The following is a 14581-nucleotide window of genomic DNA, read 5'->3' as shown; positions in this document are numbered from 1 at the left end:
TTTTGTTTTGTTTTTGAATGTCAGAAATGTATATTTGTGAATGTTGAGATGTAATATTGGTTTCACTGGTAAAAATAAATAATTGAAATGGGTATATATTTGTTTTTTGTTAAGTTGCCTAATAATTATGCACAGTAATAGTCACCTGCACACACAGATATCCCCCTAAAATAGCTATAACTAAAAACAAACTAAAAACTACTTCCAAAACTATTCAGCTTTGATATTAATGAGTTTTTTGGGTTCATTGAGAACATGGTTGTTGTTCAATAATAAAATTAATCCTCAAAAATACAACTTGCCTAATTATTCTGCACTCCCTGTAAGGACATCTCTCCCTTCGTCTGATCCTCAGAAAACCTGAATGCAGAAATTTCCTCTGAGAGAAAAATAAGTGAATCAACAGCAAGATATGTGTTCAACTTAAAACATATATTCGCAAAACAAAACTCTAACTCTAAGGTGCCAAGAACTGGCGCAGAGTTACCTATGCTCCCAGATAACTGGAAGGGAAGAGTAAAATAAAGGGATTAGCCAATTGAAGCTTAATCTAGTCCCGGATCCTATCCAGGGAAGATACTGATTAATAGCCTCAGACAACGCATGCAACCAAAATACCATCACACCAGTGACGGTAGCCAAGTACACAGATGGTTGCCAATGGAACCCTGGCGTGTGCCTCAATACAAAAATCCGTCCAGAGGACTAAACTCTAAGAGTATAGAAGTTCTTGTAGAGGGTCAAAACTACTCCTTCCCCTAAGGAAAGTCGTTAAGCCTCTTAGCTGATACGGCTTATGGGAAAACAATCTTCCAAAAATATGGAAAGCCCATGATTTTACCTTAAATTTTTTTTTTTTTTAAAGGCAAATTCGGTAGCCTGCAAATCATTGTGTAGGCAAGGTTATTTGGAACCCCCCCCAGTGAAAGTGGACTTGCTGTGTGGAACACATAGCCACAGCTAGACTCCTTCAGCTTTTAAAGCAGCAAAGTTTACCACTAGTCCATTGTGGGACTTTTGTAAAAAATATAGGACGCATCATAATCCCTGAATGGAGTATGAAGGAAAAGCAGGGCACTGCCTGTGGGCCATAAAATGTTGTGGCCAATGACAAGAGACTCCAAAACAGCAATCGCCGTAGAAGGAGTAGGTTCAAAAGGAAAAATAAATTTGAACCAATTTTAATAAAGTTGACATAGGAAAACGATACTGTTCCTTGAAATCTAAAAACGTAACTCTAATTTTGTGTGTGTTTGTTCCATCCTCAGTCGTAAAGGATGAAGAAACAAATAACATCTGAAATACATTTATCATAATGTACAGAGAACAAAAAACAGTACTGTCCCTTTAAATCTTAAAGGGACTCATCTTTGTACCATCCTACTTTATAAAGGATGAATAAACAAATAAGTCCCTGCAATTCGTTCAGTAAAATTGACGTAGAAAAAATGTTACCGTCTCTAACTGTAAAAAGAACGCCTATTTCTGCAGAACAATGGTATAACTTTTGTGCCATCCCAAATCACAAAAGATGAAGGGACAAATAAACAACTGAAAGTCTTTGACAAAATTTGCACAGAAAAAGACGGTACTGTCTCTTTAAATTGTGAAAGAAATTGTCATTTCTTGTCCTATTTGCATGCATTTGTTCCATCCTAAGACACAATGGATGAAATAACAAATAAACAGCTGAAAATGTTTAATAAAAAAAAAACAAATGAAAAAGACGTTACTGTCACTTTAAATACTACACAGTAACTTTTTCTCTTTACACATGCAGGGTTGGATTGATTAACTGCAGCATCTCTCAGAAATCATGCTGAAGTGCCCAAACAAAAGGTATATAACCTATGTCTCATTAAGTACTTTATAGAGTGATGCCTATCAACCCCCCCTTTTTTTTTTTCCCTTTTGCGAAACACACATATTTCTACAAACATGCAAAGTGTTTGAGTAAAAACGAGTTTTAGAAAAGCAATCAAACTGCACTCTCACAGCGAGTTAGACCTGCAATGCAAAGGAAAATAACATTGGGGTTTGTGAGACGCTCTGCCTCCTGTATACTACATGAAGAGCGAATCCCCCACAGTCGTCACAAAGCTCCGCCCCTTGTGGGCGTGACGACGCTCCAACTCCCTGCACTTGCAGAAGTATAAGAGAAAGCGCCTGAAAGCGGCGCGAACAAGCCACTTCGTCCATCGTGAGCGTGTAGACTCTAACATCTGTAAAATCATGCTCTAGGGATAACGAAAGCGCCCGAAAACGGCGCAAACTAGTAACTCCGCCCATCGTGGGCGTATAAAAATCTCCCGGTCGCCATTAAAACTTTGTTAGCTAGGCCAACGGGAGTTAGCAAAACCCTCAGACATAGATTGGGGACAAGCAGGCTACCGCACGTTCATCGTTAAGGATCTTAAGTAGCATAATAAAACAACAAGAGTGATCCAACCATTTCAAATGTTATCACATCACCCCCTAACATTTGCGGTCTGTAATGTACAATAGAGATATAAACTGACATTAAATTTTCTGCCTTTCAGTGCTCAGTGTGCGCAGTTATTCTCACTATCAGTGTGCGCAGTTATTCTCACTACACACGCTCGTACACAATCTCTGCCTTAGACCTCTCCTACTAGGAAAGGTGACATGTCCCATCACATTAAGAGCCCGACATGCAGATTGTTTGTGCTCATGTGAACATCCATTACCTCAGTTTCCACGTAACTACTGGATTGTTAGCCCTTGCTAAGAATGTGTTCCTCCTTTTACATGCAGGAGTCCAAGCACATAAATAAAGTGCTCCACTTCTCGGAGATCCCCCAGAACAAAAAGTCAGCACTTACCTGGAAAGCTGAGCGACAGCATGGCAGTCCAGCAGGTGTTCAGAGGTCCTCTCCCTCCCATAGCCCTGTGGACAAAGATCAGCCTGAGTTAAAAGTGCTTAGGCTATCTGAATTAGGGCAGCAAATATGTATAGGAGGCGCAGCGAGAATAATGTCCCACCAGTTCCTATTGCCTTAAAGCCACCAAATGCTTCTCTTTTCCTACTGAAGAGACTGATCTGGTCTAGGCTACACCCCAGCACAAAGTAGCACTCAGAGGCACTACTTTAAAAATAATAAACACTTGATTGAAGAATGTTTACTAACACTTCACTTTGCCATCTCCTATCTAACTAACACAGGCAAAGAGAATGACTGGGTTGGGAGGGAAGGAAGGAACTATTTATACAGTTCTGCTGTGGAGCTCTTTGCCTCCTCCTGCTGACCAGGAGGCGATATCCCACAAGTAAGGATGAAATCCATAGACTCATCGTATCTTGAAAAAGAAAATAAAATAAAAAATGCAAGCCTGTTAAAAGAACTGAAATAAGGGGGTATAATAATAAATAAGGGGGTCTGCAGAGGCTTAGATACAAAGTAATCACATAGTTTTATTAATATACTTTTTACATGTTTGATTATGCAAAACTGGGGAATGGGAAATAAAGGGATTATCTTTTTAAACAATAAATATTCTGGTGTAGACTGTCCGTTTAAGAAACCATATGTGAGAAGTCACTTTCAGTGACCCTATAGTAAAAGGAACTGAAAGAATAATCAATTTGGTTTAGGGTAAAGTCTCCTTTTCGGTCAGTGATAATAGGGTCTAGTTCAGGTTCAAAGAAGTAATAATTTATATGGAACATTAGCTACAAACATAGTGAAAATCAGGAGGAAGATGCTATGCAGGTAGAAGCTTGAGGAGAACATGTCACACACAGTTCCCTATTGCTGAAAGCCCATACTAGATACTTCAAATCTCCATACAAAATTTTGGTTGTGTGTGTGTGTCTGATGAGTTTCTCCATTGTTAATATTATACCAGAATCCACATTTTGGGATGAGGCCAATTCCGTTTTAATCTCTGGAAGTAAACTCTTCTGAATCTTCAGAGCTGAGATCTTGTGAATCTGCTTTGTAAAACGTCTTAGTTACATAATATAAGCATATCTGCTTGATAGCTTACTTACAAACACTTCAATAAATTGATATTTGGCTTACTTGGCTGCTGTTTTGAATTCTCTTTGGTCTAAATATTTAAGCAGGCATCTACTATTCTTGTTGATATTATCATAGGGATATCCAGTTTAGTCAAAAACCAGCGCGGTTAGTGAATGAGTTTGAGAAATGCTCCTGCCATATGGAATGTTGATAGCACCTAAAGTAAAATGGCAATTTTGAAGTGAGATACTATTTGGGAAACACTATCATGGCGACCTTGCTTAGAATTTGCTTTGAGTTTTAGGTTTAGTGTATCCCAGCTTGCATCACAATACTAATAAATGAATTGGAAACTGCAATCATAAAACATGGCATCTTTTCACAATTAAAGGGACAGAGCATATGATTTTAACTTAGTTTTCAATTTACTTCTATCATCACATTTGGTTCATTCTTATGGCATTATTTGTTAAAGAGATTCCTAGATAGGTAGTGTGCACATGCCTGGAGCTCTACATGGCCGGAAACACTGTTGCCATATATTGCCCTTGCAAATGAATAACATTCTTGAACAACTGCAGCCATATAGTGCTGACAACACATGCATGCCCCTGAGCTTACCTGTCTGCTTTTCAACAAAGGATACCTTAGGAACAAAGACAATTTGATAATTCTAGTAAATTAGAACATTGTTTAAAATGACATGCTCTATCTAAATCATAAAAGAAAAAAATATATATAGTTTCATGTTACTTTAATGTATTACCAATGGGAGTGTTTATACATAACATACATATTTACTAAATATGCTACACAGTAATAAATCAGTTATCATTAGCTCAATTTGTCTACAAAATAAAAGCAATGACCAGCAGTATATTCAGTTTTGTTATTACTTTATGAACAGTACAAGTAAATGCAAGAGAATGCTGGCCGGGGTCTGTTTCCCTTTAATAACAGTTTTTATTGTGTTAGAACAGTTACAAATGAGAGAATACTTGGTTAATATGATGGGTAGAAAAAGGGAACAAGTCCCATCTGTGCAATCTAGAGTGAAGCGGTCAGTATACAGGTCACGTAATGCAGAAGAGGGAGATGTACTCAATATCCAGGCTAACAAAAACAGATGTTTGTTTATCCTACTGCAGTCTGCAGTGAAAAAACGTTTCTAAACAGAAAGGTTTATATGAGGCAAATAAGGACCTTATATGGAACAGTGATATGAACTATAGCAGCTGCTCACTCAGTAATAAAATGTCTTGGATGGTACATGTGAAGGGTTATACAGTGCAGTCAGCAGAAATCTAGTGAATACATAATTGGAGCAATATCAGTCATCATGATAAGTTAAGCAGGCCAATATGGAAGATTGTTGGTATTAAAATGAAGTTTAATCAGAAAATCCTGCTGTTAACCTACTAGTGTCAATTCAAAATGATGCTGTCATTAAGGTTAAACACATTGAGATTTCTATAAAATGTTCAGTTATGCATAATGCAGCAACCCTGCAATATATTTTCATTATTATTTTGCACCATATTTATGTAATTTAGCTCTGAAAATTGAGCAATTTCTAATTCCCGTAATTTAAACGGCACCCTGCTGACTTTTAAGATAACCCTGCTACATATCTGTCCCCAATAAAACACAATGAAAGAACAGCACTCCATGAGATAGAACAGAAGCTGGAAAAAACCTTCCATGCATGTCCATTTTTATACATATCTGTCCCCAATAGGGTTTAACTGATAACAATTGCAAAACAATGCACTTTCTACTAACATTATAGCCCGGGCTAGCCTTGTTGTCTGTGGACTAAAATCCAGATTGGCTCCTTCAAATAACACAAATGGTGGATGGAGTTTGGCTTTTGATAAATAATTGCAGTAAAAATGCTGTTAAAACCCCTAGATGCCGTTAGGACGTTCCATGCCGTCCTAAAAGCGCTGGGCTTTAACGCCTTTAGAACAGCATGGAATATCCTAACTTTTGCGACATCCTGCTTCCCTCCTTGTGAAAGCTCCTGTTGATCCCACTAGGTGATGTGTCTAGCACCACAGGAAGTCCCCCAGGAGCCAATCAGCAGAGTTTGGAGTCACATGATTGCAGTTACAATCATTTGACATCCTTTTTGGACGGATGCTTACGTTTCGAAGTTAAAAAGTTGCCTCCTTCCCGAAAGGGTTAATTTGTTTTAAAGACGTTTATACTTGGCTGTTATTTTATAGCAACACAAGAGAAATGTCTTGTAATTACTGTCCCTTCAACATCTTTACTGCTAGAAAAAGCTGCAATAGCCAACAGCTTAACAGGAATGAACCCTTTGTGAGCTGTATTTAGCTAAGTCTTCACTGACATTCTAAACATATGTTTTTCATTGTTCTATTTTCCTCAGTATGGCAAAAATAAACAGCTTCATTTTTATTAATGCATCTTTTTATTTTAAAAGGGACAGAAAAATTAAAATTTAACAAATGGATTAGATAACGCATTACATTTTAAACAACATTCCAATTTACTTCTGTTATCAATTTTGCTTAGTTCTCTTGGTACCGATTGTTAAAGCTCCAAGGAGAGCTCAGAAGTGTGCGCGTCTTTAGACATCTGCCAGCAGTGATTGCAACTAGGCATGTGCATTATTTTGTTATTTATAAGTGTTAATGTGCATCACACAAATAACTGGATTTGCACTAAAAAAAATCTGATGCCCGCGGCAATATTTTGCATTTGTTTTTTAAACGAATGCCGAATAACTAAGCAATGTGCATGCCTATTTACAACAATGTTTAAAGCAATGCCATACATAGTTGCAAACCGTGCATATCTAGGTTTACTATTCAACAAAGGAAACAGAGAGAACAAAGCAAAATGTGATAATAGCCGTAAACTGGATAATTGTTTAAAATTGCATGCCCTATCTGAATCGCGATTAATTTTGACTTTACTGTCCATTTATATTGCTTACTAAAATTAACTTTCAAATTGTCCATTGTCCTGTGTTCTCCCTTTACTCTATGTATTATAGTATGTACTTAATACTATAATAAAAGGATGTCATTCTAATTATCAAGTTTAAAAAGAAACCAAAAAGGAGATAAACATAAAAAAGGTCCTAATACAAACCTATTTAAATGGGCTCACTGACGAAGGAGCAAATTGTATGCAAGAGGGGAAGTTGCATAAAATACATCAGGCTTTTAGTATTTCAACATTTTACCAAAGTCAGAAATGATCAGTTTGCATGTATTTTGTTTTACACTATGAATGAAAATAAATATTTTAGGAGTTTAGATTTTTAACATGTTCCCATAAGAAGAAAACATTACAAGTTAGAGCTTCCATTCCATGCGGACCAATTCATCATGAGTCTAGCCTGCATATAGGACTGTCATATACCATCTGCAGATTCACTTTGTGTCCCACCAATTCTCGGATATTATTAATCCCATATTTGATCATCGTTGGCCTTAAAGAAGATGAAAATAGCATGTTAGCTAATAACAAATACATTTTTACAAAAATGAATTTGCATTTTTATGGTAAATGCAACATTTTTATTTTATAGCTGCATACACAAAAGTTTATGACTCACATGTTGCTAAGATCATTGCGACTGTTAAACAGAAAAGGGTTATTGCTGTATTGCTCCTTTTAGTAGATTGTGATACCTTTTAATGGACCAACAAGGTTTTGTATTCCATAAGCTTTCAAGACCTCACAAGTCTCCTTTCTCTACATCTGAAGAATTAATCTGTGAGGCCTTGAAAGCTGTTGGAATCGAAAACCATGATTTTGTCTGCCCATTAGTCCACATGGACATAGATCTATATCATGCGGTACATAGCCCTCGTATAACGTAATATAGATCTATGCCCATAATGCCGGATGCCCAAGAAGTCACGGTTGTCAAATAAAAACCAAGACTTGCTCTTTGTGGGCTTCCAGCATATGCCTTTATATGGCAACAAGAGGGAAGAAGGTAGGAACAGCGGCTGAGGGGGGAGGGAGAGGCGAGACCCTACTCTATAGAAAATAAATGTTGAAGGGGAAAGATGGGACGCTGCACTACGGAAAAAAACAGAGAGGGGAGGCCCTATATAACAATCGCGGGGGAGGGGAAGGGGGGGATCCGTACACTACAGAAAAATAAATAAAAATGTACAATAAACTGGGTACTGGCAAGCAGTTGCAAGTACCTAAGATGGCTGCCACTAGTGAGAGGGTTAGAGAGATGTTTGGGAGGGATCACTACTAAAATTAGCCCTAAAACTGCATACTGGCAGACTGTCTGTCACTACCTAAGATGGTGGTAGATGAGCAGCGTGGAGTAGGGAGGGAGAGCTGTTTGGGAGGAATCAGAGAGGTGTCAGGTGGGAGGGTAATACCTACATTACAGTACTATAAACCTTACCAGCTAATTAACCCCTTCACTCCCGGGAATTTCAGAAGTGTGGTGCGCAGCTGAAATTAGCAGCCTTCTGATTATCAAAAAGAAATAACAAACCATGCATGTCTGCTATTTCTGAACAAAATGATTTCAGAGAATCTTTTACAACCATTTGTGTTGTGACTGCACAAGTGATATATAAATAATTTCAGTGAGAAACCCAAAGAAGTAAAGTAAGAAGTAATATTTTTTTTTTTTATATGATCGCATTTGGGGGTGAAAATGGTGGCATGAAATATACCAAAATGGGCCTAGATCAAGACCTTGGGTTGTCTACTTTAAAAATATATATTGGTTTTATAGGTTAAAAAAAAACACAAACACCACAACAAAGGCTCTATTTCTGTTTAAATAGAGTGATAGCAAAAATGCTAAACATTCTCTGGTACTTTGTGCAAGTTTTTCTCTGACATTCCTGGTAGCGAAGGGGTTAAAAAGGTATCTGAGAAAAAGTGCACAACTGGTCTGTGAGATATTAGACAATATAGCAAATATATAGTACTTGAAAATGTTTTATGGAATTTTACTAATTCAACAAATATCTACAACTTGAAAACAAACTTATACACTTTGAAAAGTCAGAAGTGTTGTGGGGAACAGAGGTGTCTTGGGGAGAGGCACACAGTCAAAAGTAGAGAAGAGTTATCAATTAATTACAAAGACCTACCAATTAATCATTCACTTCCATGGCTATACACACACTCACAACAGGATATCCAGCACTCACTTGGACACATTGTTCTCCCCAGGACCTTTTTAGCAGGTGCACCCCTGGATGATTTTACTGACCACCCAGCTAAAATTTTAGCCAGTATTAAGTTAAATTAGGTAATATTAAAAATGTTAAATTTTTATTGCACTGGTTATCATTAAATACATTTATGTTAAATTATGCAATTAATTTGTGCTTTGGATAGCAGCAAAATTATATAATAGAAAATATTACACTGCCCCCACATGGCTACTTCATAATGTCACCTGGCTGGCAACATTTTCTGTGGAGAAAACTGGGACATATAGAGCTAAATTAAAAGCATACAATGAAAAGCTAATTACAGCATTTGACCAAATAGTGATAGGCCCCAGTTGCCACGCCACTGTATCATACCTGGATCCCTAGCTTACAGATGTACAAGTTAGCTGTCAATCAAACACCATGAAATATGGCATCACAGCTATTTCAATCTTCCCTAAACTAAAATGCCTTTACCTACTTGACAATACATCACCCATTTCATAACCTGGCTGACACTACGCACCTTTCTAGAGAGAGTCCCCAAGCAATGACAGATACCCCTTCAGGCAAACCCATTGGCAGAAGCATTTCTGGTCGGAAGACTCCTGAATTACCAACTTCGACCCATTTTTTTAAACCTGTGACAACAAATAAAAAGTGAAAGGAAAAACAAGTTTAATATTTTACTCATTTTCTAGCATTTTTTTTTTTAAATTGACCATGTTTTTACACATTGCAAAATAATGTGTCACAGTCCTTTATGGCAATCAAGGAGTTACTATGTAGCCAACCCGCAATCCACTGTAGATCTGTGATAGGTTTTTCTTTCTATGGATGCCAAGTGGATGGAATACTAACTGTCAGGCATTAATTTGCTCTAAGAAGATTTGTATTACATAACCGTATAATCCTGCAATCTGCAAAAGGAGACTATTTTATTGGGTGAATCAAACAACTACATGACATTTTCATAAAAGATTAATAAAAGGGACAGATGTGGTCAATTTGATCTAAACTAACAAAGATGTTCCTTAATTCACTAAATAACAAACAAACAATGTTAGCCTGGATGAAATCCTAGTACAGGCAATATCTAATTTCATCTCGAAGCTCGGCACAATATATAAACACTGATTTATTCTCTAATTCTTTGCGTGCCTATGTTCCCTTAAAGGGACTGCAGTGCATTTCAAACATGATAAAATGCTACTTTTAAAAACAGTGTGTAAATAATACATTTTCATATTCATGTGATATGACAGAAAACATGCGCAAATATTTGCCTATTATGCTTGCTCCGCGTGTCAGTGGCGTCACCCTGCAGACAGCACACAAAGTATGTACTGGGGTCATGTGCCCATATACACTAATTGCCACTAAATAGGCAGTGATAACTTTTAAAAGTTTTGGTAACAAACACATGAATATTGCAATAACACTTCCAGTATAATTTTAAATGCTCTGATGTGCAATTAAATAAAACATTCTTGCTCCCTTTGTATCGCACATTTGTATATTCTTGTGTTGGCTTTTTCCCATGGCAGAATTCCCATCTCCAAATGAAACTCTGGGATTATTAGACTGAAGGCTGTAAGACTGAACTGAATCAGCAGCCCCTGTATATTGCATTACTATCTCTGCAGAAAGCTATCCTCACCTTCATGGTAGCTAAAGACTTCCATACTTGGTTCAGTGTAAGGGTTATATGCTGGCTTGAAACGTAATTTAGTGATTCCTAGAACAAAAAAATAAAAAAGTTAAAGTGAGTTAAGACAAAAATAAGACAATAGAACATTAGTTGTGGAACATAATGTTTAACCCTCTAAACAAATTAATGCAAAAACAGAATTTATGTTTACCTGATAAATTACTTTCTCTTACAGGTGTATTCAGTCCATGGATTCATCCTTACTTGTGGGATATTCTCAATCCCTACAGGAAGTGGCAAAGAGAGCACACAGCAAAGCTGTCCATATAGCTTCCCACAGGTTCCGCCCCCCCCCAGTCATTCGACCGACGGTTAGGAGAAAAAGGAGAACCATAGGGTGCAGTGGTGACTGTAGTTATTGTAAATTACATTTGAACCTGACTTAAATGTCAGGGCAGGCCGTGGACTGAATACACCTGTAAGAGAAAGTAATTTATCAGGTAAGCATAAATTCTGTTTTCTCTTACTTGGTGTATTCAGTCCACGGATTCATCCTTACTTGTGGGATACCAATACCAAAGCAATAGGACATGGATGAAGGGAGGGAACAAGTCAGGTAACCTAAACGGAAGGCACCACTGCTTGCAAAACCTTTCTCCCAAAAATAGCCTCCGCAGAAGCAAAAGTATCGAATTTATAAAATTTGGCGAATGTATGCAGTGAAGACCAAGTCTCTGCCTTACAAATCTGTTCAACAGAAGCCTCATTTTTAAAAGCCCATGTGGAAGCCACTGCTCTGGTAGAATGAGCAGTAATTGTTTCAGGAGGCTGCTGGCCAGCAGTCTCATAGGCCAAACGGATGATGCTTTTCAGCCAAAATGACAGAGAGGTAGCAGTCGCTTTCTGACCTCTCCTCTTACCAGAATACACAACAAACAAGGATGATGTTTGTCTGAAATCTTTGGTTGCTTTTAGATAGAACTTTAAAGCACGAACCACATCAAGATTGTGCAACAGTCGTTCCGTCTTAGAAACTGGATTAGGGCACAGAGAAGGAACAATGATTTCCTGGTTAATATTCCTATTAGAAACCACCTTTGGAAGAAAACCAGGTTTAGTGCGTAAACAACCTTATCTGCATGGAACACCAGATAGGGTGAATCACACTGCAAAGCAGACAATTCTGAAACTCTTCGAGCAGAAGAAATAGCTACTAAAAACAAAACTTTCCAAGATAATAACTTGATATCTATGGAATGCAAAGGTTCAAACGGAACCCCTTTAAGAACTGAAAGAATTAAATTTAGACTCCATGGAGGAGCCACAGGTCTGTAGACAGGCTTGATTCTAACTAGGCCTGTGCAAACGCCTGAATGTCTGGTACAGATGCCAGACGCTTGTGTAACAGAATAGACAGAGCAGATATCTGTCCTTTTTATACATTTACTTTTTATTGAGGTTAAAGGCAAAATACATCATAATTGAAGCATGTCAAATAATATATAGATACAATTGAAAGGAATCACAACATACATTTCGTTGAGAATACAAAGTCGTGTCTAGAGCCTCACCATGAAAAATAAAAAGAAAAATAAATTCAGACATATAAAAACTATACTTAACCTCATATTTTCTAGTTTTTTTCCTAACTGTAAATATGCTAAACATATGTATAAACTTATTATGTAGCGTGGAAAATACGCTATACCTGAATTAGTGAATAAAAGATCATATCTCTTATCTTACTACAGGTATTATACTATCGTTCCTGTTACATTAATGAAGTAATGTTTTGTTCTATTTTGTTACGTATAAAGAAAAGAAAACTTGTCGTTACATGCATTCTAGGTATATATATATTATATATATATATACACATATATATATACCTATATATATTTGAAGAGGAGAAAAAAAAAAAAAAACAAAAAAAAAAAAATATATAATGTCCTACCCCTCTCCTTCTCCCAACCTCCTACCAAATATCCAGTAAAACTATTTCCGAGTTTCTAAATGGAAAGATCAGTTGATCTATTTCGTTAGGAGGAAATATTTTAATAAATTTTGACCATTTGTTAAAAAAAAAGTGTTATTTCTTGATCGGAGTTTAAATCTGTTACTAATTGCTCGATTACGTATTGTTTTTTGAGATAGTTTTTGACTTCCGAGATTGTTGGAGGGAAATTATTTTTCCATTTTTTAAGAATTAAGTTTCTAGCCGCTAATATGGCTAAATTAATTATCTTGAGTTCTTTTAAGGGTAACTTCTCATGCATTAGGAAAAGTATAATGTTTAAGGAAAGTATAAAGGGAGATACCTTAAGTGTTCTTAATAGCCAATGTTGCAGTTTCAACCAAAATTGTTGTATTTTGGGGCATACCCATATCATATGGATTATATTTGCGGCTAAGTAATTGCATTTTGGGCAGCTATTAAATTTTTTGTTGTGCCATCTAAATCCTTTTTCTGGAGTATTATATGTATGATATATCAATTTAATGTGCGATTCTCTCCACGTTTCTGCTAATGTTGTACTAAATATTGATAAGGAGAGTGATATTTGCAGGCTCTGAATCGTGTTATCTAAGGTAAGGGAGGTCCATTTTCTGAGCTATATGTTCAAGATTAGCTTCCCCCTTATATGATGTCAGCAGTGAGTACCATGTAGATATGGAAAGATGACCTGCCTTGGCCACAATTGGCCAATTATCTAATGTTTTCCATGTCCATTTCCACGAAAAATTTCTTACTAGCTGTTGAGTATAGTGTCTAGCTTGCAGATATGCAAAAAAGTCCTGATTATTTAATTCAAATTCTTGTTTTAGTTCCTCAAAGGATTTGATATTTTTTGCTGCTACATTGATAAATTGTGATACCAGGTAAAGACCCTTACTACGCCAGTTCTTAAAATGGGGGATTGTATACCTTCCTGAAATTCTGGGTTTCCTAGGAAAGTTTGGATTTAGGAATCGATGTATCCAATTCAACCCGTTTACCAATTTTTTTCCAAGCTTGGATTATTATATATATGGATTTAATAACTTTACCTGCTTAGGAATTAGGTTGTAGGGTAAATGTATCAGTGCTATAGGTAGAAAAGGGTGGATCATATTATGTTCTAGCTTATTATCTGTAAAGTGATCCATCTCTGTAATCCATCCCACTGCGATTCGGCCAAGGAAGACTAAATTATATGCTTGTAAATCTGGAAATGCCAAACCTGCATATTGTTTGGGGAGTGATAATTTGAAAAGAGATATTCTTGGTTTTTTAGATTGCCATAGAAAATATCTAGCTGCCGTGTTAAATTTTTTGATATCGCATGATCTCAAGAGAATGGGCAAATTTTGTAATAGATAGAGCATTTTCGGCAGAAGTACCATCTTAAAAAGTGCAACACGTCCTGATATGGACAGAGGCAAGTTTTGCCAGTTCCTCATATGTGTAATGATCTGAAGAAGCATTGGGGTAATGTTCAAGGAATACCATTCCCTAGGATCTACAGAGACCTTGATCCCGAGATATCTAAATGAATCTGTCACTGTTTTAAAAGGGTTTCTGTTAAGGAATGTTCTGTTTTCCTTAACCAGAGTAATTCGGATTTGAGTTTATTGACTTTATACCCAGAGATTTTACCAAATGCCTCAATTATTTTGATAAGCTTTGGAATATTTGAGGAAGTATTTGAAATGTATAGTAATAGATCATCTGCGTATAATGCCAATTTCGTTACATTCCCTTGAATTTTTATGCCCTCAAGTTGTTG

At 36.7% G+C, this 14581-nt stretch overlaps 1 protein-coding gene across 1 annotated transcript; it reads right to left on the bottom strand.

Moving 5' to 3' along the window:
• Positions 1-4720: 4720 nt before the first annotated feature.
• Positions 4721-10901, bottom strand: LOC128643709 (phenylalanine--tRNA ligase alpha subunit-like; the record flags this gene model as incomplete). Its single annotated transcript, XM_053696540.1, has 3 exons — positions 4721-7449; positions 9690-9804; positions 10824-10901. Coding segments are annotated over 3 exons (299 nt in total), but the record flags the coding sequence as incomplete, so codon positions are not given.
• Positions 10902-14581: the final 3680 nt, after the last annotated feature.

This window comes from Bombina bombina, unplaced genomic scaffold (assembly GCF_027579735.1).
Source record: "Bombina bombina isolate aBomBom1 unplaced genomic scaffold, aBomBom1.pri scaffold_462, whole genome shotgun sequence".
Classification (NCBI taxonomy): domain Eukaryota; kingdom Metazoa; phylum Chordata; class Amphibia; order Anura; family Bombinatoridae; genus Bombina; species Bombina bombina.
The sequence above is the reverse complement of the archived record's forward strand: the minus strand, read 5'-3'. Positions and strand labels throughout refer to the sequence as shown.